Here is a 25506-nt window from a genome sequence, read left to right on the forward strand (position 1 = left end):
CAATTCTGCAGTCTGATTTTTTTTTGCGGTATAAACTTAGATAACAAAGCTGTCATTATTGCATTTATTTATTTATTTTTTATTTTACAAGTTTTATTTTCTCAGCAACTTTTTTTTTTGTATTTTTTAACTACATTGATAAGACTATTGACTAATGCCTTTTAACCCTTTACACTGCAGAATAGCAATAAGCTTCGTTATGATTTTCAGCAGTAAATGAGTATATATAAAGTAATGAAAAAGTAATGGGTATAGAGCAGTTTTTTCAAAGTGTGCGTCACTGTTTCTAGAGGCATCTCCAGCCTGTATGTGGGGTGTCATGGTGACATGGGCGGAGATACAGAGGGGCGTGGGGGCATTCAGTGCCATCTTAAGGCATGGGCCCACCCGGGCACAACCCGGGGGCCTCACAAAAAGGAGATTCGGTTGAAATTTTCTAGAATTCACGAGGTAGGGCCTTAGGAAAACCAATTGACCTGGGGGCCCATGATGGTCTTAAGACGGCCCTGGGGGCATTGACCCCCCAGCATCAAAGGTGGAGTCGACTGATCTCATGTATAAATGTATATATGAATTGACATCATCATCATCGTGGTCCCCCCAGACTTCCAAGTCTATCTCTGCCTATGTGTGGCGAGCTTGAGATATTGATTTGTGCACCTATTTATTTTTTGAAGACGTTCTTTTATACGGGAAAATATCTATTAATCTATCCTGAAGAGCCGGTGACGAATCATGAATTAGGCAAGGAGCAATGGTTGACAAAAATTTGTGAACTATTGGCATAGGGAAAAGTGTTCCACTGAGAGAGGGATTAACTTTACAAAATATTTGGGCTTGCCAATGCTAAAATAAGGAGGCAAGATATCTTGTTAATGCCACTCAAAGGGTTGAGATCCGTCTGAAATCAGCGATAAAATGTACTGTCTCAAGTCTGTTGCTGTGACTACCATTGTAGTATTGAGATTCTATGATGCTGATTTTATACTCATGCTTAATGGACATATAGAATGTATGGGAAAGTCCCTTGGACCTGAAATGACTTGCAAATAAAAAGAAAGAGCTACAGCAATGCAACTCCTTACCATGGGCGGAGATACAGGGAGGGGGGAGCAAGCCCCTCAGTGTCAAATGTGGAGTGGGCAGATCTAATGTATATGTGTATATATGAATTGACATCATCGTGCCCCCCCCCCCCCAGACATCCAAGTCTATCTCCGCCTATGCTCCTTACACGGAAAGGGTCCCACTGATGTCTTCAAAAATTATAATTTAAGAAAATCGCTTTCAGTGCAATATTTGAGCTATGTTAAAATGGTGATTGGTATGATTGGTATTGTGCTGAGCAATACCATTCAAATGATTGGTATTGCTTTAGCAACATGAGCAAATATGTTCTGGCTTCCCTGTATCTCGTAAGAGGCTATCAAACCTTGTCATTTACAATCGATTTCAGAGAAAACATTGTTTTCACTGTCGATCTGGTTTCAAATTTATCTCTCAATTCTTGAAAATACTGTAATGATTTACTCTTCTTGTCTTTATGAGACGATTCCAAATGCTTCTGCAACTTACACGGACACATGCTTTCATTGGAAAGCGTGTTAATACATAATAAATGCATAGGAAATGTTTTTTCTTGTGGTGATGGAATGAATCCATAGCCAAGATACTCGACTGAGTATTGTTAAAAAATTTTTTTGCTGAGGAAGCCATGGGTAATCTAAAAAAAATTATTCACTCAATATAAACTAATTTTTAGTTTGTCTGAAACCACAAAATGAAACAAGGAATTTCATTTTGAAAACCGAAACCAGTGAAGCTAAGAAACCTTCCTCTCACCCAATTTTCTGTGATTTGGGATGTTTGTCGACTTCTTCGAAAAACTTTTAACCCATTACCATTTTTGATTCTTATTATTTTAGAAAAATGGGAAAAAAATTCCCTTTTTAATTTAGTGCATATAAAAAAGGAACGGTTGTTTTTTGTAACAAAAAAAATTAAAAACTGCAATTCCTTAATTAAATAATCACTACATAATTTCATTTTGACTTGTGAAAATTATTGGACCTAATTTTTAGTTGAGCAGGGGTCTTCAACCTTTCAGACATGGCGGGCCAAATCGAAACTTCCCACAAAGCCTGTGGACCACCAACTCGTAATTTAATGCTATCTGATTAGAAGTGGCAAATTAGGTCCCAAGTTAAAGAGGGTCAAAAATAATTGAAGATTATTCATTTATTCTAAAATTATTTATTTTATCATTTAATTCTTATTAATTATTCTGAAGTCTTTGATTAATTACTGTTTCAACTAACTTATTCTGAGATTAATTTCAAGTTGAAATCATTTTAAATGATTATGTAATTATTTATTTCAATAATTCAAAAATTATTTTCCTTCTCAATATTTTTTGAAATTATTTCTTTCAAGAATTACACAATTATTCTTTTATTGATTGTGAAACAATTGATATCAAATTACGAAATTATTTCTCTCATTGATTTACAAGTTATTTTTTTTTCACACATTTCGAAATTATTTGTTTCATCAATTCTAAAGTTATTTCTTTCAGTAATTATATTAATATTAATTAATATTTCTTCAGTAAACGGTATCAATAATAGGCCAGTATTGAACAGTATCGGTTCTTTCTTTTAGAAAACCATTAAAAAGCTGCTGGTGTTAATCTTAGAGGAGGTCTCAATACATCGTATCTGCATTATAGAAACCAATCTGCAAAACAAACAAAAGTAAGACCTTTTTAAATGATAAATGTGCTTGAAATTATTTTATTTATTTTTATATTTTCATTGAGATATATATATATGAGGTGAGGGGGTGGGGATAGTAACTTTCAAATAAGTTTCAGGTGTGTGATTTTCACATTTGTGCAGCTAACTGTTTTGCGGCCTCTTCAACGTCGTATGAATGAGGTTCCACTGTATTGATTAATAGTTTACTAACAAGCAAATACAAAAATAAATAAATAAATGCAATAATGACAGCTTTGTTATCTAAGTTTATACAGCAAAAAAAAATCAGACTGCAGAATTGTTTATTCCAGTGCTATTATCAAAATTAAAATTCCAAGCTCAACATAAGTTTAAATAAACAAATACAGACATAGAAACGTGTATTCAAAAAAACATCCTAGTGAAATGAGATGCTATATATTGAGATTCAAAGAGGAAGGAAAAATGGTTCGACGTTTGTTTTTCCATTTTTCCCGACTTCTGGCAGTGTGAGGGATAATTTGTGAAAAAAAATACATAAATGACTTCAAATAAAAAGAAAATATACACAACGTTTTAATTATCGCCATGAAGTTATCATCTAAAACAGTGTTTCTCAATCGCCGGGCCACGGCCCGGTACTGTGCTGTGACATCAATTGTACCAGGCCGTGAGAATATATTCATTACCCTTTCATTTTTCAAACATTTCCACGAATAACTAATTAGTTTATTTCACTATTATGGTACATATTATTTTAATTTTTCAGCCTAAAAATCATACAAGGGGAAAGATGAAAAACCCTCCCAGAACAAAGGCTTTCAGCCGCAAATGTAAATTATAAGAATTCAGAGGATCCCTCTTCCCTTGAAAATCTTTATCGCACTAAAAATCCTTCATTTTGTTGAAAGGCCCAAAGGAAGGGAAACATGTCTCTGGTCCTCCCTTCCACCTCGAAACTAGTATTTTAATTGTTTTTTTTTTCTTTTCGTATTTTTGAGTATCCGTCTTCATGAGACCCAAACAATACAGCAGGGGTGGGAAATGCTTTTCCATACTCTCCGTCCCTTTTCCCCGAAAATATTCTACTGCTTTAGGGCTCTCTATGTTGACAACCAGATGACCCTGTTGTTTGCGCGTTCACGGTTTGCCATTGTCTGCACCACAGAAAATGACCTGAAGACAATAATGCCATGAGAAAACTTGTTATCCCACGTTCCTTGGAGACTAGTAAAACATCTGTGCTACTCGCCAAGCTGCTGAACTTCAAAGGGGAATAAGCTTCTTTTTTTTCCTCGGAACCAAATATTTCTATAGGGAGAGGAAAAAGTTGTTTTGCAGACCCATTCAACACATGCGTTCACTTAACAATATTGAAGCTGTTGGTCTCTTTTTACTCAGCGAAAAGAGAGCCGCTGATAGCATACAATTAGTGTGCGGCTAAAATTCCCTGGCTGTTCTCTTGAACAGATATACAGTATACCTACCACATGAGGGGGAAAAACAGCAAGTGTACAGCAATACGAATTCCTATGGTCTCCCGGGGCAAGCGCACATTTTGAGGCCTCCTTGTAATGTTGAAGGCGAGGTTTCAGAATGAAGTTTGCGCCCCCCCCCCTCAGGTCTAGCACCTGGGGCACGAACCCGTCTGCTCCCCCTGGTTGTGGCCCTGGCTGGACTTCCTATGGTGTGTAATTTTTTTTTCTGCTCAAAATGTCAGTCGGATGACCAGCCGCATGTAGAGAATCGAACCATTCCTTGCCATTCGTGTAAGATTGAAATATTTATGTCAGATAGCAGTAATAACAAATTTGCTCTATTGGAATAATGAAACGCTCCCATGTGAGCAAAAAAAAAAAAAGCTTGAGATTTGTTTTTTGCAAAGTTCAAAGATTTCAGAAGGACATATTGATGAACTAGATTCTACCCCATGTAAGTTTGCTTTTATCTAAATTACATTTTTTTTTTCTTTTGTGTAATTAACTGTAGAAAACCCATCCGCTGTCGTTTAAACTGGGAATGTTGCCAATAATTTTCAAGTTCAACCCCTAAATTTGGTAAAATTGTTGTGCAGACGTCGACGCCCGATTTCCGTATGGTCAAGTTCGGCATTTGACCCCACAAGCGTAGGACGGACATGGGAACAGCCCAGGGCCTGGGACAATTACCATAATTTTTTGGGGTTGTTTTCAAGGTGTAAATTCACTACATAAGGGCCAGTGAAAAGTTATGCTTGTGGGGGGGGGGGGGGGCAGATGCGAGTAAAAGTCAGTTGAGGCCTCGGGCGCAAAAGTAAATACTGGACCCCCCTTAAATTAGAAAAGGTGTAACATTTGGGTTTTACGTGGCCTAAGGTGTGCGCCTACCCTTAAATCCGCTTCTGCTTGGGGCCGTCAAAAATCTCAGCCAGCGGGAGGTGATGTGAGCACCGTGCTTTGTGGGCCCCTGCACTCACAGTAAACTATTGGAGGCTTTCATGAATTCCGAAATTACTTCTTGCATTAATTCTGAAGTTTCATCAATTCTGGAATTATTTCTGTCGAAAATTTTGAAATTCCCCCCCCCCGGTAAATTCTGAATTTTTATTTGTGCAGGAATTATTTCTTTCAATTATTTTTGATCCATCAAGTCCAAAATTTTTATCAGTTTCAGGATTTTATTTTCTCTCATTAGTTTAAAATTACCTTCAGTGCTGAATTTTCGCCAGTTTTTGTGTTAATTTATTTAATTGTGTATTTAACAATTTTTGTATGGATATCTCAGAGCATTTTTGTATATTTTGAAATAATGGATACCGATCCCTTCCCCCCCCCCCCAAATATATAAAATCGGGTGAACATTTTTCGTGTCCGAAACTATTGAGACGCACCGGGCCCCTTAGGTAAGTGCAAGAGTGCCATCAAAAAGAATGGGGCCCACCCAGGCACAGCTCGGGGGTTCAAGAGAAGAGGAGCCTCACAAAAATTAGATCTGGCTGAAACTTTCGATAATTTGCCTAATAGGGCCTCAGAAAAATCACTTGACCTGGGGGCCCGTCAAAGATCTTAACTCAGGCAGCGTTGGAGGATGTGTGGGGGGCCACTTATCTCAAACTTTTTCCACCCGCGGCATCTCTTTTCCTAATCACGCTTATCTGCTGCTCCTCAGAGCAGTTTAACAGTCTCTTCGGAAAATCTTTGCAGGGTGCCGCGGCACACAGTTCGAGAAACCCTGCATTATGTAATTGTTCTTTCTGTTTTCAATGTAAGCTCCCCCAATATTCTGAAAGATTATACTCATATGACCAGCAACGTTACTGTGTGGTGATGGTTGTCAATTTAAATTATCGGAGAACTTGAAACGTGAATTCAATCAACAAAAAATCCAATCCAATCATTGATTAAAAACTGTAAAATGCATACGATAGAACTATTCGATTTCAGAATACGCATTAGCGTGGTTTTAAAGAATTGATGATCAAAACCATCATTGATTGATGATTGAACTCATTTTCCACCACTTTATCGGTTTATAATAGATTTTCAAAGTTTTATGTGAATATTATGAGGAGGCCACAGGGCATCTGTCCCAGAGACATTTCGAATTCATTACCTTCAGAAAACATTTTAAATTAACAGAAATTGAAAAATATAGCAAGTAAAGATATTTTCTTTCAATATTTTAATTTATTCAAAAAAATAATTTTAATTTTTGATTGTCTTGGGCAAGGCTGTCTTTAGAGCATCATGGGCCCCAGGGCCAAGCGATTTTTTCGAGATTCCACCTGACACATTCTCGAAAATTTTAACTGGTTCTCATTTTTGTGAGGTCCGCATTCTCTTGAGGCACAGGTGGTATTGACGGCACTTGACGGCATGCACTGTTCTTGGGGCAGACACGGGACCCCTATACCCCCCTCCTGCATAGGTTTGTTACATTTTGCTGTAGTAAAAATCTTACCACTACTACTAAAGTAGGTTGAAGAATGGGTCATCGCTAAAATCAGATTCGAAAAAAAAACGGGACACCCTACTTCAAAAAAGGGATGTATGGTCAGACAAATATATATGCAAATATTATGGCCTGTACAGAGAAATGACTCACATATACTTTGAGCAACACCAATCATTTCTGACTTCCGGAGTCCCTGACTAGATATCACAACTGATAGCCAAGGAAAACAAACCTCACACTATTGGGGAATCCCTGATTTTGACAGCAGTGTTGGTGGTAATTAAAACTGTCATGAACCAAAATGCTCATGAAGTTATTGAATCCATCCCTTTGAGCAATTCAACAGTGTCAAACATAGGCGGAGATTGACTTGGAAGCCTGAGGGGGGGGGGCAAGGTCATTATTCATGGGGGGGCACGATGATGATGTCAATTCATATATACATATATTTGCATATATACAGGATCAGTCGACTCCACATTTGACGCTGGGAGGGGGGGGGGGCAATGCCCTCCTCCGTATCTCCGCCTATGGTGTCAAAACGAATTAATGAAATGGCAGAAGATGTAGAAAACCAACTTGTCTCCCAGTTGAAAACCATGAAATTTGCTTTGCAAATTAATGATGAATCAACATTACCAGGTCACACAGCAATACTGATGGCCAATGTTAGGTATTTGCATCATAACAAATTGATAGTTTAATGAAATCAACAAAAACCGTAAATACTTTTTGGCATTTTCTACTTAAAATTTTTCGTAGTACAGTATCCAGGGTGAAGATAACATCCAAAGTCGAGTAACTCTGTCTAAAGCCAGTCTGAAATTCCGAGACAATATTCCGATCCTGAAGCCACTCTGTTAAACGTTTATATAAAATAAAAGCACAGTTCTTAGAACAAGATGAGAGCAAAGAAAGATTGCGATAATTGGATGGTTCAGATTTTGAGCTCTTTTTATATAGGGGGGATACCAGGTTCATTTTCCAGTCAGGATCAACTGGACAACCGTTGAAGTATGCGCTAAATAAAGACAACAAATTGGGCAATAAGCAATGTGTTTAAAAAAAATTCACCAGGGACACTATCAATTCCAAAAAATCTCAAAAAGGAGATTTTCCCTTATGCAATGAATCTAGGGCATCTATAATCTCGAACTCCCCCTCTCTAAGATATAATCACTCCAAACCTGACATGACTTAAATATTCTATATCCAAGATCCTCGCCACGTCTGCAAAAGAGTGCAGAAAAGTAACTTACCCAGTTTAAGTAAAAAGGTACAGCATTATTCTCTCTAAATCTGAAACTATCAATAAATTTCCAAAAAAGTCTAGTATCAGACAATACAGCTGGGTCATTCAAAATCTGATCCAAAAAATCCTTTTTTTTTTTTTTTTTTGCCAGGTTTCTTCGTGAATTAAATTCGATGATGGCCTCACTCGAGTTAGAAGTGTGCATAATGTTTAAGGCATGATTGCGATCTTTGAGGGCCCCCAATCACTCTTCATCAAACCATGCAAATTATGAATTTTTTCGAGAAACCATTCCGAAACTCTCCGCGAAATATGTGATCGCGTGTTTGAGCCTATCCCACCCAGCAACTCCACTGTCAACACTGGGGAGAAACAGTTTTAAGTGACCAATGTACTGGTCAGGCACCTCTTTACTCCAGAAATAACGCGGCCTCCAGAAAAATTTAGATTTCCCTTCTCCCTGTTCTCTGGAACAACTCCAATAGTAATGGAAAATGATCCAATTCCGATAAATCATGAGCTTTAAAAGATTTTACCATGTGTTTGTTTGCATCCCTTATTCTCAGCATCAATATACATAGTTTTTATTTTTTTTGCATCATATTCTCTGCATCAAGATACTCTCTATAAATATTTCATATAGCTGTTCTTGTGGACACCAAGCATTGTGCCTGGCTGTTTAGCTATATTTTCTGCCTCATGTCATGTTGAGGGAGTGCTTGACTGGTGAGGGAGGACTTGTTCTGTCTTGTCACCGACTGGAATTTTTCCAGACACAACCACGTTGTTGTTTTCCCGACACAACCACGTTGTTGTTTTCCCAACACAACCACCATGTTGAGGGAGTGCTTGACTGGTGAGGGAGGACTTGTTCTGCCTTGTCACCGACTGGAATTTTTCCCAACACAACCACGTCCTTCGGGAAACTATGCCAAAATAACTTCGGTGTAAGAGCCTGGTAGTGTTTGATTTACTTTATACAAAAATTGCCACGTTTTTAAGACAAATAAATTCAATTGGTCGAATGGTCGACGCGTTTCGGCTCTTCAATGGAGAGCCGTCATCAGGACCTCGTGGTCAGAACTCACACGAATGAAGAGTGATGTTCTGACCACGAGGTCCTGATGACGGCTCTCCATTGAAGAGCCGAAACGCGTCGACCATTCGACCAATTGAATTTATTTGTCTTAAAAACGTGGCAATTTTTGTATAAATTAAAACCAGGCAAAGTTACTCATTTTTTGTGATAATATTTGATTTACTTGTTTAATTCTCCTCCCCTGTATTGTATGTGTATCACGTTTACTATACTTTTATTATATACCATTATTTTCATAAATAAAAAAAAAAAATCAAACATGTTTACAAGCAAAACATTTGAACAGCTATTTTCTAACGGGTAAAGTGGGGGGGGGGGGGTAGAGAGATGAATTATTGTCATAAGGGGCCACAGAAGTGCAAAAATGTTGAAAGGGGGCCATGGGCAAAATAAGGTTAAGAACCATTGCTGTAAAGCCTGTTTACATGAGTTAAGTAATTAAGTAAACTAAATTTTGTCATCAAGTACTTTAGTACCTATGTCCCTATTAAGTACCTATTAAGGCCCATTTACACAGGTCAAGTTGGTAAGTGATTAAGTGGTTAAATAGACAAGCAGGATAGAATCCAGTTCATTTTTTTTATAAGTAGGCACTCAGGGCCAGATTAACCCAAACGAAGGCACTAAGCACTCAAGTAATTTTGGTGCCCCCGTCCCTTTCACTTTTTATCTTAATGCATGGCACCTTACGACAGTTATATCTGTTCACAATTTTTGTGTGCAAATAGGCTATTTGGAAAGCAGGTATTTTAAGGTGGGGTAGGGTGGCTGGGTGTTTAGACAAAGTGAAAAATTTTTTGCACAAAGCTTACGGTGGCATGGCTCGGGAGCCTGAAGTGTCTTAAAGGCCCCATAGCAATTTGATCTGGTTAAAATTTTGGGGAGAGTGAGTATGCATATTGGGGGAGCCAGATATTTACAGCTGTGTTGGGGGGGGGGGAGGAGGGGGAGGCTGAGAAAAATTTGTTTTACCCGGGGGGCCTATGATGCTGTTGACAGCTCTGGGCTTACTTTATAGAAATAAAGCGAAATCTCAATCGAAAAACTAAGCATTAATGTGAATTCTTGTTTGCAATTAACTCAGTTTCTCTGCTTATGTGTCACTCGCAGGTTCATAACTAGAAACAAAAATGTACTTGACATCACTTAGAGCAGGGGGGTCTGTACCCATTTTGGCATCCCCTCCTCGTGATTTTTAACAGAAAGAGAGTAAACTTGACGCCCTTTTTAGTCCAGTGCCCGGGGGACAACCCCACTTCCGATTAAAAACCTTCAATTATACATGTTCCTAAAATTTTAGAATTTCTACTGGATGGTTAAAGCTGGAAAAAAAATATTTAAAAACAATGTAGGATTGTACATTTAAAGGGAGATGAAGAATTATACATTTAGAAACAATGATTGGATCATTTTTGTGATGCACCCCATTCTCCTGATGCCCTAAGCAGGTGCTTATTTTGTTTAATGCATAATACGGCCCTGTAGGCACTATGCACATGTGCCAGAGGGTTGCCTTGTATTATCCAATGATCGTTACAACTTAATTACTTACGCTGGGACAGACTAAAATTTAGTTAACTACTTAATCACTAACTTGTGTAAACAGGCCTTTAGGGGCAGCTGCTGTCTTTATCGAAAAATAAAACCACCTGCCTTTAGCAGGTGAAATGATGAAGTCACTGCCAGGGCCGGTCTTAGAGCTAGCGGCGCCCGGTGCAAAATCAGTAGTCAGCGCCCCCCCCCCTCCCCCAGGTGCGGATCCAGAGTGATGTGTCGGAGGAGGCAATTTTTGCTAGTCATTATTGTCAGGGGCGGTCTTAGGGCAGTGCGACCAGTGCAATTGCACCGGGCGCCAAATGAGAAGGGATGCCGAAACACGTTAAATATACATTAATAGATACATTTTTATTTTAAAAAAATAACTATACATGAATAATGAACAAGATAAGAATTTTTTTTTTTTAAAAACAAAAAGGTTTGAGTGTATATAATATTACGGTTAGTTTTCGAAAAGAAAATAATTGATGGGCAGTACAATAGCGATTTTGGTCAGATAAAAATACTCTCTCTCTCTCTCTCTCGAGCTCTTTTTGTTTACCCCTGCAGGAGTAAACACTGCCCACTGTAAGAGGGGCGCCAAGTCTGAGGTAGACAAGGCGAAAAAAATTAGGGGTAATGATTTCTGTCCCCTTCTAGTAGGAGCGCCAAATCCGGCATAAAAGGGTGAAAGAAATTACAGAAAATTATTTCTGCTCGCTTTAGGAGGGTCGTTATATCCGAAGTGGAAACGCAAAAAAAAAAAATTAAGAAAACTTATTTCTCTGCCCTCTTTAGGAGGGGCGCCAAATCCAAGGTAAAAGGCCAAAAGAAATTCAACATGATATGTTATGACATAAAATATCACTGCTCCTTTGAACGCATCAAAACGAAGGGATTGAAACAAACATGTTTTTTCTTCTAATTGGGGAGGTCAGGGGGCCCAAAAATAGGTCTCACTTTGGTAAAGATTTTGTTTCGAGCCACCCCTGAGTGCAACGTATATGTGTATCGAAAATTTCAATAAACAGTAAATATACACAACTGAACATCTTTTCGGAGTTTCATGGATCTTGTTCTAGATACCCGGTAAGTAACGGTAAAGCCTCCTATGAGAGAGTATCTCTGTCTAGGAGGCCTTGGTAAGGTGTGGCCGCAATGGGACTCTAAAAAAGACATCTTTTCTCTTTCAAGAAACTAATGTGGAACACTTCCTTGGCCCCATACTTTTTTCACTTTTTATCAATAAACTCGATCAGGGTATTGATTGGGATGATGTGAAGCTAATGGGGGTAATCGGGAATCAAAATGATAGGGTGTTGCTCCAGACCAACTTAAACAGGATTGCACCATGGGCAAATGAATGGAGCATGACGTTTAGCGTTGATAAGTGCATGGTCGCTCATTTTGGTTCAAACAACCCACGGTTTTCTTACGTGTTGAATGGTGTCACTATCCGGATGCAACTAGAATCACGGATTTGGGAATTCTCATTGACGAGCGGCTTAGGTTTTCTGAACAATGTTCAGCGGTGGTCAAAAAAGCGAATAGAATGCTTGGTATCATTTTTAAAAAGGTCTCTTCGCGTTCTCCTAGAGTCATTCTTTCGCTTTTTCGAGGCTTAGTTCGTCCTAGACTGGAGCATGCTGTAAGGCTTTGGAGACCATACCTACAGAGGGACATAGACTTGGTTGAAGGGATGCAGAGAAGAGCTACGCGTGTCCTTATTGGCACATGGGGCTTGAGTTATGAAGACAGACTTCATTTTTTGAATATGTTTACATTGGATGAACGCAGGTGTCGAGGAGATATTATCGAAGTGTTCAAAATTTTCAATGGGATGGATAGGATGGACCATGAACTTATAGTACACCACCCAATCGACTGCTTTTACAGGGGACAACAGTATCGATTGGTGAGGGACAATGCAAGGCTATGGTGTCGCAGGGAATTTTTCTCTAATAGGGTTGTTAATAAATGGAATAGCTTACCCCCGGAGGTAGTAAATTGTAACACAATTGACACGTTTAAAAAGAAATACGATAAACATTTGGGGTAAATCGAGAAGCTATTGTACTTAGAATAAGACAACCATAAGTATTCTTTATGGGCATTGTATAATATTTTATCATGTGTATATATTGTTTACAATTTTTGTTAATTGCATTTTTAATTGGGTTGCTATATTTTTGAAATATATGACATCCATATTTTCATGGGCATCTTTTTCTCAGCCACCTCGTCGGGCATTTTGCCTGTTGTGGCGTTGTATTTGTATTTGTATGTTGAAAATTCAATTTGATTTTTTTTTTCAAACCGACTTTCAAGAAGGGCCAAAAACCTCAATATATCAATATAAATTCAATCAAAATGAAAATCTGGCAATCCTAGTGAAATTTTCGATTTTAATATTTGTTGTGTTAGTTTTCCATAAGATTTATAAGAATTTTAATCATCTTAAAGTCATTTTCAAGGTAAGTCATTTCCTCGACGTTAATCTTAAATAAGAATTAAACAAACCCTATCGAATTTTGCTGCTTATAATCCGCAGATGCAAACTTTGCTAGTTTGAGGAAAAAAAGACACCATGTATAATCCGCAGCGGTATATCACCCACATGAGAAAATTTCATTTATCAGTATAAAATCGCTCTCGAGGAGGTGGGGGGTGTTGTTTAACACGGTTTTGTAGAGAAAATGTCAATTTTTGTACTGGCATCTACCCAATCTATAAATATAAAAAACAATTTTTTGTTAATAAATTTTTAACGTAATAATAACTAATGAAACCTCTCTCTCGAAAAAAAATAAAGCCGCGGATAAGACACAATGGTTTATCCCCACTAAGGACGCTTCAAAGTTAAGACTCTTCTCATGCAACTTCGATGAAATTCATTACCAACGTTTTGTTTTTATTTCAACGTAATTTCTTTTTAAACGTATAATCTACGGACTATACGCAGCAGAATAGGTAGGTTAATTGGGAATATAGGTCAATATATATATCCATGGAAATATGGAAATAAAGTAGTGTACCTTACATATCCAAAACAAGGAGGGGAGGCAGCGGCAAATCCATTTTGCATAAGAAAAATTTTGGATATGTATCTTCTTATATTTGAAATGGTTTTTTTGAAGCTGATGAAATATAGAGTTAAATGCATATTACGGTAGATGCATTGAATCGGTAAAGCATAATCACCAATCGCCTCGGTAAGTTTGATAAATTTTGCAACATTTATCACTTTTACCGGCGATTATGCATAACCCTTGAAAAAGAAGCAAACCTCACACGTTTATGCATACAGGATCTAACCCTGTATGCGCAAACGTGCGAGTTGCTTCTTTTCACTTTAGATATTGTTTTTTTAACATCAGGGATGTTCAGCCCAAACTTCAAGAATTGTGCATTATTGTTGAAATTAAAGCTGAAGTCCCCGAGGTTAAAAAAAAAATCTACAGAGAAAAAAAAAACCCTTTCCAATGCCGTCTTAATGCTCCACCTGAGAGCGGCCCTGAAACCTCAAGTCGTCACGAAAATGAGATCTAGTTAAAAATTTCTAGAATTTACTAGGTAGGGCCTCAGAAAACCACATGGCCCAGGGGCCCATGATGCTCTTCCCTGCCCCTTCCCCAGGTCTGTTCCTCGGGAGCAGTCTTTTCTTGGAGTCTCCTTGAAATGGTTATGCTCAGAAAAAGGAGGAGATACAAGCGCCTTCCCCAATTCAGCTGGTTGCACCGCCCAAGTTGCCTCAGAATAGTTACAGGCTTTATTAGTTATAATTACGTTAACAATTTAATTACAAAAACATATATTTTTTAAATATTTATAGATGGGGTCGATGCCAGTACAAAAATTGACATTTTCTCTACAAAACTGTGTTAAACTACCCCCCCCCCTCTTGAGAGTGATTTTATATTGATAAATGAAATCCGCTGTGGACTATACATGGTGCCTTTTTTTCCCCACACTAGCAAAGTTTGCATCTACGGATTATAAGCATCAAAATTTGATAGGTTTTGTTCAATTCTTATTCAAGATTAACAGAAAAAGATGACTTGCCTTTTCGAAATGACTTTCTTCAAGATGATTAAAATTCTTAAAAATCTTATAGAAAACTAATGCAACAAAAATTAAAATTGAAAATTTTACTAGGATCACCAGATTTTTATTTCGATCAAATTTATATTGAAGTTTTTGATCCTTCTTGAAAGTCGGTTGGCATACCTTGTCAAGCGATCTCAACATTGATTTGTGATTACGACCTTCCAGCATCCTTCATTGGCTGACCGATCACTCCAAAGCAGGGCTCTGTCACCAAAATATCCCCTCGAAAATCCTATCACCCCCCCCCTCCCTATTTAAGAATTTGAAGTGTCAACAGTCTCTCACAATACGTATATACTATTATACGTATATTCACTATTGTTCTTTGTTTTTTTTTTAATTTAAACGTCAATCAATATGGCCCAACCCCACATGAAAAAGTTATAAAAAAACGGGAAATAACAATCGTTTTATATTCCTATCTTCTGACTCGACAGACATGCCTGTGTCCAGTTTCCTATAGTATTGGTTCTAACTCTATGATTACTGTCGACTTCAGGGCCGCTACTAGATATATTGTCACTCGGGGCAAGCCGGCATTTTGGCGCCCCTTGTAATGTAAAAGAAGCAGTGTGAATTCGGCACCCCCTTCTGGTTCAACACCCGGGACACCAGACCCGCCTGCCCCCCCCCCCAGTTGCGGCCCTGGTCGACTTCTCCACTTCTACAGAGCGAACTGTTCCAAAAAAAAGAGTTAGATCCATGGTTCTATTATTTTGAATTTGCTCAGTTAATCGTAACTCTGGTCGACTTCTCCACTTCTACAGAGCGAACTGTTCCAAAAAAAAGAGTTAGATCCATGGTTCTATTATTTTGAATTTGCTCAGTTAATCGTAACTTCCAACTGTTCTTTCTACATCTCCTTTTAATGGCAACAGAAGACCCCTCAATCTGCTTCTGGAAAATCTCACATTTTTCTCTTTCATATATTGTCTTTCCATTTCCTAAAACATGGTCATAAAAATCCCTCTGGTTCCCGAACTTCTTTTTTTCTTGTTGCCAATCCAAATGTTTTCCAATGTGTTTTGTATCAAATATGTTTTCCACTGCACCTCAAATTGTAATATATAAGTTTAACTTATAAGTACTGGCAGCTAGATTAAGTTCACACAATGATTCGTATTCCAAAATAATATATAACATAGTGGAAAAATTGCATGTTTTAATAAACTGGCACACTATTTAATTAATACAAATACAAATACAACGCCACAACAGGCAAATTGCCCAACGAGGTGGCTGACTCAAGAACATCATGGATCCCCGAGCCATTTTTTTTGGAAGCCCTACCTACTACTGCTACATCACACATGCACCCCCCCCCCCCCCGCGGAACCCCCCAACGAATCGGTACATGCGGGAATGTGCGTGTACGTGTAGTGCAACCTGACGTAAAGTTTGTTTCTGTGTAATGCTTGTTATGTGTAGTGCTGTCATCTGCCCCCAGTTTTTCTAACTATGAGTGAAGTGTTATGGTTGAATGATTTACCGTTGTAGGACTGTTGCTCTCTGTGGCGAGACTTTTTAACGGGGAGATCGGCTCGCATTTGCGCCTTGAAGTTGGGAACCACAGAAAACCAACTTCAGCCGACCACCACTGTGGGGTTCGAACCCGGATCCTCGCATCACGAGTCCGGCACTATAACCACTCGACCACCACAGCGGCTAATAAATCTATTTGGTGAGACATACCATCGTTCTTCCACCTAGTACCTTACCAAGGTGCAAAATAATGCTGTGAAGCATATTTTAGGGACAACGATCGCAATGGAATAAAGCAATACATATTTTGCACCTCAAAACTTTTTTCTCAGTTTCAAAAACAGAATTGGGGGGGGGGGGGGAGGTCATGATTATGGAATCTGATTTACAAAGCTGTTTAAAAAAATCAAATTGAATTTCCAACATACGTTCCTCATTAGTTTCTTGAATGGGAAAAGACGTCTTTTTAAAGTCCCGTCATACTGTCTAGGAGCCTCATAGGAGGCTTTGCCGTTACTCACAGGGTATCTGTAACAAGATCCATGAAACTCCGAAAAGATGTTCAGTTGTGTATGTACAGTTTGTTACAATTTTCAAGTCCACACACGTTCCACTCAGGGGCGCCTCGAGACTAAATCTCTACAAGAGCGGGACCTATTTCTGGGCACCCTGACCTCCCCCAATTAAAAAAAAACTTTTGTTTCAATCGCTTTGTTTGATGCGTTCAAAGGAACAGCGATATTTTGTCAGAACATATGTCAAATTTTTTTGCCCTTTTACCTCGGACTTGACGCCCAAGGCCATAGTGAGGGGGAGGACTTGGGGGGGTCTGGTACGCCTCTGAAATTTGAACAAATGACCAAAAGAAGGGAAAAAGATGGCCAAATCTATTGTTCTATCACTTTGGTTCTCCCCCCCCCCCCCGAACGAAATTTCTGTCAGTTCTCTCTAACAGTGGCCTGTTGACGCCACTGCTAGAGAGGGCACAAATAAGTTTTCCTAATTTTTTTTGTGTTTCCACTTCGGATATGACGCCTTTCTAGAGCACACGCAGTACCATCGAGCTGCCCCTGGTTGAACTAATAGCAAAGTCTGGAGTTTCGTTTGAGTCGGGAGACTGGCCCGTGATTGGGGGTGCCAAAGTGCATGGGTTTTCTCGTGTGAGCACATTTTTGTTTCTCCTGGCAGGTAGGAATGAGGTCCAAGTACAGGATCCCTATTTAAAATAGTCAGCACATTATAGGTTTTAATTCATTAATTTTTTAAATATTTATTCCACATTTTTTTTTAAATACAGTACTGTGTTGGCGATTCAATTCTGCGTTTTTAATACAAGTCTGGAAAAGAGAGGCATGAATGGCCTTCAGCTCAAAATCTTTCCCGCATGAAAAGACACCTTCAATTCCTGTAATACTCCCCACAACACAGGAAAACACTTTTGCTCTCGTTAGTAGAAAAATTGGGTGACCGAGGGCGATTCCTGCATTATTTTTATTTTTACAGCACGACAAAAGAGAAAGAAATTGCATCTTCCCCGAAATCTCTTTCAGAGGCAAACGAAAAGAGTTCAAGAGAGAGAGTGTATGTGTATTTTTATCTGACCAAAATCGCTATGTACTGTACGTATATAGGTGCACTGCCCACCAATTCTTTTCTTTTCGAACAATAACCGTAATTATGCTTTCAAACTTCCAATTTTTTTCTGATCTCTGTCATTTTTCATGTATATTTTAGTTATTTTTTTAAATACGTATCTTAAAGATGTTTTTCTAATAAAGTATATCTAACGTGTTTCGCACCACTTCTCATTAGGCACTGCCCTAAGACCGCCCCTGGTCACTGCTGTTTCTTCTATGCGGAAAATCAAAAGTGCATATAAAGGTGTGATGCAATAATCATTCATGACCTTGCTGAAGAGAGAGCATCAGAAAATATCCCAAGGTTTAAAAATGTGGTAGGAATGAGAAATTTTGGCTAAAAAAACCCACTTGGTTTAAACCAAACCCTGCTATAAATAAAATAACCATGCTAGCATAAGTACCATAATTTTCTGCTTTTGATCTGCAAGAGTGTAATCAGCTCATGCAAATTATCTTTCTTTCGAACCGAGCATGACTTCTATCTATATAGAGTCGGCCCCCCGTATTCGCGGTTTCCATATTTGTGGTTTCCGTATTCGCGGTTTTTTTCCTTCATTGGAAATTTTTTTTTGGAAACACTCAGCAATCGTCATTCACGTGTTTTGTTTACAAAATTTGAGTTGTGTGTGTTTAGGATGGCTCATTTTTCAAGTGTATTGATAATGCTTCGGAAAGACAAAAAAAAGTGAAAGGTTTACAAGAATAATTGGATATATTGACTATGCTTGGCGAAAGTAGGTCAATCGCTGCTGCTGTGGCCCACCATTACGGAATCTACGGTGAGATATATCAAGAAAAAGGAATCTGAAATTCGTTCAACCGTGGATGTAGCTACACCTGAGGCAGACAAAACTTTGCATCACCTACTGGATCCATGTGTTTCTCGTACAGAAAATGTTGTTTTTTGTGCGTACAAGACTGCTACAAAAAAGGTATTCCAATTGATTGTAATATAACAGAAAAGGCAATAATATTTTACGCTTCTATAAAGGGAAGGACTGGTAAAACGTCTATTTCATCAGAATTTTATGCAAGTAAAAGTTAGTTTTGATAGGTTTAAGAAACGATTCAAATTACCTAATTATTGCTGGCGATCAAGCCTGTGCCGACCAGGAGGCAGCTAGAAAATTTCTAAAGACTTTGCAGAAAATTATTGAAGAAAAAAGTTATGCAACTCAGCAGGTGTTTAACGTTGACGAAACTGTACTATTTTGGAAAAAAATGCAGCAAGAACATTTATCAATCAAGAAGAAAAGAGAGCGCCTGGTTTGAAGATAGACTTACTATGACTTCAAGATAGACTTACTATGTTGTTTTGTGCAAATGTGTATGGGTACATGGTAAAGCCCACCGTAATTTTCAAATCTGCGAATTCGCGAGCATTGAAGAGAAAGGATGTCAAAGCTTCTAGTATTTTGGATGAACAATAAAAGGGCTTGGACTACGAAAGCACTTTTCCTGGATTGGTTTAAACTGTGTTTTGTTCCGGAAGTCAGGAGGTACCTTGCGAGTGGAGACATGTCATTCAAAGTTCTTTTGATACTGGATAATGCTCTTGGACAACAAGATGTCAATGTGTTCAAAGCTGATGGTGTGGAACCCCTTTATATGCCTCCTAATTAACATCTATCATTCAGTCCCTTGATTAGGGGGTAAAGCGAACATTCAAGGTTCACTATACACGCCACTCAATGGAGATGATTGTACATGCAATAGAAGATGCAAATCCATAAAATGTCTTGAAGGTATGGAAGAATTACACCATCACTAATGCCATTACTGTCATAACTAGAGCCGTGGCAGCTATTAAGTAGAAGACAAGTTCACCGATGCCTTTATGGTACGTCCTTCATATGCAGAAAAATTAATAGAGGAAGCCTTGTCAACATATTCCAACATACTTGATGATATGAAGAAGAAACATCAAACAGAAATCACAATATCCTTTCAGAAAGCATCGCCAACAACCGCTGCACCCTCTTTTACATTTCCCTTCTACCTCTGCGTCACCCTGCTCTTCTCATGATGTTCAATAAACGAGGTAAACAAAAAAAAAACTCTATGGTTTCCGTTATTCGTGAATTTCCATATTTGCCGTCACCCCAGGAATGTAACCCCAGCGAATACGGGGGGGGGGGGGGGCGACTGTATATCGTCACAGATAATTTACTACTGAGTGAGTTGTGCTGGAAGTGTGAGAGTACCCAACAGTCTGAGTGCATATCTAGTGTTGTGCATGAATTTTTTAGCACTGCCATCTATATTTAAAATTGTGAGTGAATTGTAATAATTAAATATTTGTACCATTGCATATCTGTTGCTCTCGGTGGCCATACTTTTAATGAAGAAATCAACTTGAATTCTCGCCTCAATGATTGGAACTATGGAAAAAAAGTAAAAGTTGTAAACTTCAGTCTACCATCACTATGCTACCTGTAGGAACTGAACCTAAGTCCTTATAGTGCAAGCCCATCATATTACCACACAGTGGCACATGAAAACTACTGGAAGCTATCTGTCTGGGCAATAAGTCCGTAGAAACTTCAAAAATTCATAAAAACTGGAAAATAATCGAAATAAAAAATTGTTTGCAGGGTTCGCATTGCTAGGTCACAGGAATTTTTTTAAGAAAGGAAAAAAAAACTAAAAAAACAGCCAATAGGTGGCGCTGATGTACACAAGTCAAAGAAAAGATACACAAATAATGAACAGAATGCCCCAAATTGTTTATTACAGCACTATGTGTTCCACATGATCACCACAACAGAAAATAACACATTGCAGGTGAGTCACAAATCCAGCAACGGCAGAGTGCAGCAGGTCCAGATGTATACATGACACCTCTCGTCATATTTCAGTTCTGACAGAATGGATAGACCGGATCGATACATCCGGGATTTCAAATATATCCATAACCAGAAGACCGCTGGTGTCAAATCTGGATACCGAGGAGGCCATGGGAACCTGCAATACCTGTTGAAAGAAGAAGAAGTGTCCTATGATGAACGAACCTGCGAACCTACACCACACTGCCACTTTCGGGGAATGCAATGGTTTCTGCGTGTACTCATGTGGATTAGACATCGCCCAGATGTGACAGTTATGGGTATTAATGTCGCCATGAAGCAAAAAATGAGCTTTATCTGTCCACAAGATGTTAAAGACCCAGGTGGGATTCTGTTCGATTTTGGAGAAAGCCCATCTCATAAATGCTTCCCTCTGTACGGTATCCGCTGGAAAAAATCCATGGCACGACTGCAGTATGTACGGGTACAGGTCAAGGATTTCATGAATAATATTGCATACTGAGAATGGTGGTAAGCCTAAGCCTCTGGCAGTTTCATGAGCACTGCTGCTCCCTGTAGCTGATTTGAACGCTAAAGCTTCCATTTCAGCCAACACGTGGTGAACGTTGCCTTCTTTAAACATGGTCGTCCGGCTCTTACACGATCCTCCAGTGTTCCAGTTTCCTCAAACACCGCTGAACAAGCTTTATGAGGCCTGTCACTGTTATAGGCTTTTTTCCTGCCCTCACATTCTTCTGAACCCGAATTTATACAAGGCAATGGTCGCTGATTCTTGGTGCACGCAAATCAACTTCACCAACAAAGCTTTATCCTTTGCACACAGCATCCTTGTTCACATACACGGTTTATAACAGTAAACTGGTTATGGACTAGGAGTGCAAGTTCTTATGTGTGTATATAACCATCTTATTTGCATATTTCCACCAAAGTTGCTCGTACCAGCGCCACCTATTGGCTGTTTTTCAGTTATTTTTCCTCCTGTCTTAAAAGAATTCCTGTGACCAAGCGATGCTAACCATGAAAACCGTTTTTTATTTCAGTTATTTTTCAAATTTTTATGGACTTTTTGCCCACCCTGTATTGTATCATTGCCTAGCCGAAACCACTAAAGCTATGAATATCAAATTTGGTCAAAAGTTTTGTTTCATGCCGTAAAGACTCACTAAGAAGGGGTTTTTTGTAATTCGACCCCTGGGGGGGGGCAAAAAAGGGTTCAAAATTATAATAAGAAAATCATGCCAAGCCAAAACTGCTGAAGCTATATTCATGAAATTTGGTCAGAATTTTTATTTCATAACGTAGAGATCAACTAAGAAGGGTTTCAAGGAAATACTTTCTGGACATAATGCTGAGGTGAACTTGGAAAGGAAAGTCATCTTGTCTCCGCCGTGACTCTCGAACCCAGGCCCTCTCGCATACCAGGAAAGCATGCTACCATCTACCCCACTGGAGACACGACCTTGCCTTCTATTTCCTGAAGTTAAGAGAGGCTACTAATGTCTCTACTTCAGCGCCTCACACCACAGTGGGTGAAATAAGGAAGGCAGGGTCGTGTCTCCAGTGGTGTAGATGGTAGCATTCTTGCCTGGTATGCAAGAGGGCTTGGGTTCAAGTCCCAGTGGAGACAAGATGACTTTTCTTTCTGAGTTCACCTCAGCATAATATCCAGAAAATAAATGTTTTCTTGATATATCTTGGGCTGAGAAAGAGCCATCTATCTCTCTTTAAGAAAGGTTTTTCTGTCTACCCCTAAGGCGGCCATAAGGGAGATCAAAAGTAACATAAGGAAATCATGCAGAGCCAAAACCACCGAATTCATGAAAGTTTTCCAGAAATTTCATTTCATAACAAAGACCAACTAAGAAATGGTTTTCTGAAGTTTGCCCCCTAAGGGGTTCACAGGGGGGTTCAAAGGTAGCATAGAGAAATAATGCTGAGCCGAAACCGGTGAAACTACCATCATCAAATCTGGTCAGAATTTTACTTCATAACGTAAAGATCAACTAAGAAGGGGTTTTCAAACATTCGGCCCCTAAGAGGGTCATAAGGGGGTTCAAAGGTAACATAAAACAATCATGTGAAGCCAAAACCGCTGAATTCATGAAATTTGGTTAGAAGTTTTATTTTATAACGTAAAGACTAACTGAGACGGGTTGTTTTCTAAATTTGGCTGCAGGGAAGGGGGTGTCATAAATGGAGTTCTGAGGTAGCACTGAGAAATCACGCCAAGCCAAAACTGCTTAATCTATAGTCGTTAAATTTGGTCGAAAGTTTTATTTTATAATGTAAAGACCAACTAAGATGTTTTCCAAAATTCAACAACTAAGGGGTTCAAATTTAACATATAGAGATCATGCCAAGCTGAAACGGCTGAAGCTATTCGTGAAATTTGGTCAGAAAATTTGTTTCACAATGTAAAGACCAACAATGAAGGGTTTTTCAGAAATTCGACCCCTAACCGGGTCATAAAGGGGTTAAAAAATAACAGATATCACGCCGAGCCAAAACCTCAGAAGCTATTATCATGAAATCTGTCAGAAGTTCAGTTTCATGATGTAAAGACTTACTAAGAAGGGTTTTTTTAAAATTTGACACCTAAACATTTGACCCTCTAAGGGTGTCATAAAAAGGGAGTTTCAAAGCTAACGTAGAAATCATGTCAAGCCAAAACCACTGAAGCTATTAATGAAATTTATTTGAAGTTTATTTCATGATTCTTAATTTCTGGAATTCGACCCTTGAAGGGTCTTTAAATGTGTCATTTTTGGAATTTGGCCAGAAATTTAATTTTATGACTTAGACACCAACTAAGAAGTGGTTTTTCGAAATTCGACACCTAACGAGGTCATAAGAGATTTCAAAGGTAACAGAGAAATCATGTAGAGCAGAAACAACTCAAGCCATATTCATGAAATTTGATCAGTGGCTTTATTTCATGACGTAAAGACTGATTAAGAATTGGTTAATTGAAATTGGACCCCTAAGGGTGTCATAAGGTAGTTCAATAAAGGAGAGGGTCGTATTCAAAAATCCTGTGGAACCGAAATAGCTGAAGCCATAATTATGAAATGTGGTCAGTACATTTGTATTGTAATGTAGAGACTCATAGAGAAGGGATTTCTGAAAATTCATCCTCAAGGGAGGGACGAGGGCTTCAAATGTTATATGGAGAGGAATCATCGGCAAGTAATTTTCAGATTATGAAATGCACACAAATGAAGCCGTGGGTAACAGCTACTATATATATATTTGAGCACAAATATTTTAAATCAGATCAAAGAATTTTTCAAAATAAAAACATGCAAATAATATATATATATACACATATAGAAAAATGTACATTATGAAAAATTTATTTTTGTTGAAATATATATATATATATTTCTTGTATATTACAATAAAACAAGTAAAAATATAATAAAAACTATAAAATTTAAGAAAAAGGTTCAGAATTTTCAGAAATACTCAGCCACAAATACAACGCCAATACAGCTAAAGTTTTGTAAATTATCCTTCAATTTTACAGGCCAATGTTAAGGGGGTGTGTTTAATAGCTAAGTATGTCATATAACCAAAAGTGCACTGCATGTATAAATCCACCATCTGTTGTTTAACTCAGTGACATGCATCACCTCCTCAATATAAAAAGTTCAATAAAAATAATTGCTTGTTATTCTTAGTTTTATTTAATGTTTGCAATCATTTCATTCATTTCCATAAACTGTCAAATGAACTCAAAATTTAGGATAAGTGATAGTAAATAAATTAAAAAAAATAAATACTTCTATATCAGCTTCTTGACCTTGACTTTCTTCATGGGAAATACATGTAGAACTGTCAATTACATTATCATGGCATGCTAGAGCCTCAGAAGAAAGATACTCGCTAGATGAGGATCTATTAGCTAGAAATTGTAATAAATATGATACACTGTTTAAAAAAAAAATACTGTAAAAACATAAATTGTTAAAAACATTATGTAAATACTGTATATATTCATTTACAAGATGATTTATTTCCTCTGCTTAAGGATCTCCAAAATAGAAAAAAATTAAAAGCCTATGTATAAGCTGGCATAAAAAAAAATACAAAAATTTAAGAAAAAAATATATAGTTCTAAGATGTAAAACTTCAGTTTAGGAGTGTTTTGCAAGATGTATGATTTTTTCCTACTGGGACAAACGTGATTTTGTACCTCCGGCAACTTTAAAAATCCAATAAATTTTAACGGTGTTCTTCATTTCCAGCTAAAACTGTGCTGTCCCCTAAATTTTTCCACCTCAGACAGTTGCCCCGCCTTCCTCTAGTTCCCAGCCCTGGCAAGATAAGCAAATTTTTGAATAAATTTTGACTCGAAATAGCAATATCTCGCAGCACTCTAGAGGATAACTTGTCCATGAGAGGTTTTGTGTATTTATGTTGAGTGCGAGTGTCATATGATCACAACTAAAAAAAAATCTGATGGTGCACTCTTTCTCTCAATGCGGGAAAGGCCACTTCAACAAGTTCAATGATGGGATTAAGCATTTAGCTGGGCTCCTTTTAAAATTTCAATTCATGAAAGACCAATAAAAATATATGTATATCTGTATTAATAAAAACCTTCAATAGTTTAAGGGCCCTTGTTTGACATGGGGCCCCTTTCCAAGTCACATAGGCACAAGCCTAGAAAGACTGTCTTTCCCTTTTGATGTGCATTAATGCCAACAGGCATTTCAAAGTGAAGCCGCTGCTGTTTTATATCATTCTGAAATTACTCAAGCATTCAATATAAAATAACTTAAAATGGGCTCTTTTTATCATTTCAATTCATGAAAGACCAATAAAAAAATATATGCATATCTGTATTAACCCATTTGCATCATAAGCGCATATTTGTGCGGAATTTTCCTGGCCATTATCACCAAAGTGCATA

At 38.1% G+C, this 25506-nt stretch overlaps 1 protein-coding gene and 1 non-coding gene across 5 annotated transcripts in view; one reads left to right on the forward strand and one right to left on the reverse strand.

Annotated features, from left to right (window-relative positions):
- LOC149080327 (bridging integrator 2-like) overlaps positions 1-25506 on the reverse strand; it is a 428403-nt gene that overhangs the window by 103348 nt on the left and 299549 nt on the right. For all 4 annotated transcript variants that reach the window (XM_089239465.1, XM_089239462.1, XM_089239463.1 and 1 more), the window contains one exon: positions 24374-24495. In XM_089239465.1, coding sequence (XP_089095591.1) covers positions 24374-24495 — 122 coding nt within the window. The remainder of the gene's footprint in view (positions 1-24373; positions 24496-25506) is intronic.
- TRNAT-GGU (transfer RNA threonine (anticodon GGU)) lies at positions 22145-22218 on the forward strand. Its single transcript has one exon. It is a non-coding gene; the product is annotated as a tRNA-Thr (tRNA).

This window comes from Pholcus phalangioides, unplaced genomic scaffold, assembly GCF_987345545.1.
Source record: "Pholcus phalangioides strain wild (caught in Gottingen) unplaced genomic scaffold, Ppha-v1.0 ptg000011l_1, whole genome shotgun sequence".
Lineage (NCBI taxonomy): Eukaryota > Metazoa > Arthropoda > Arachnida > Araneae > Pholcidae > Pholcus > Pholcus phalangioides.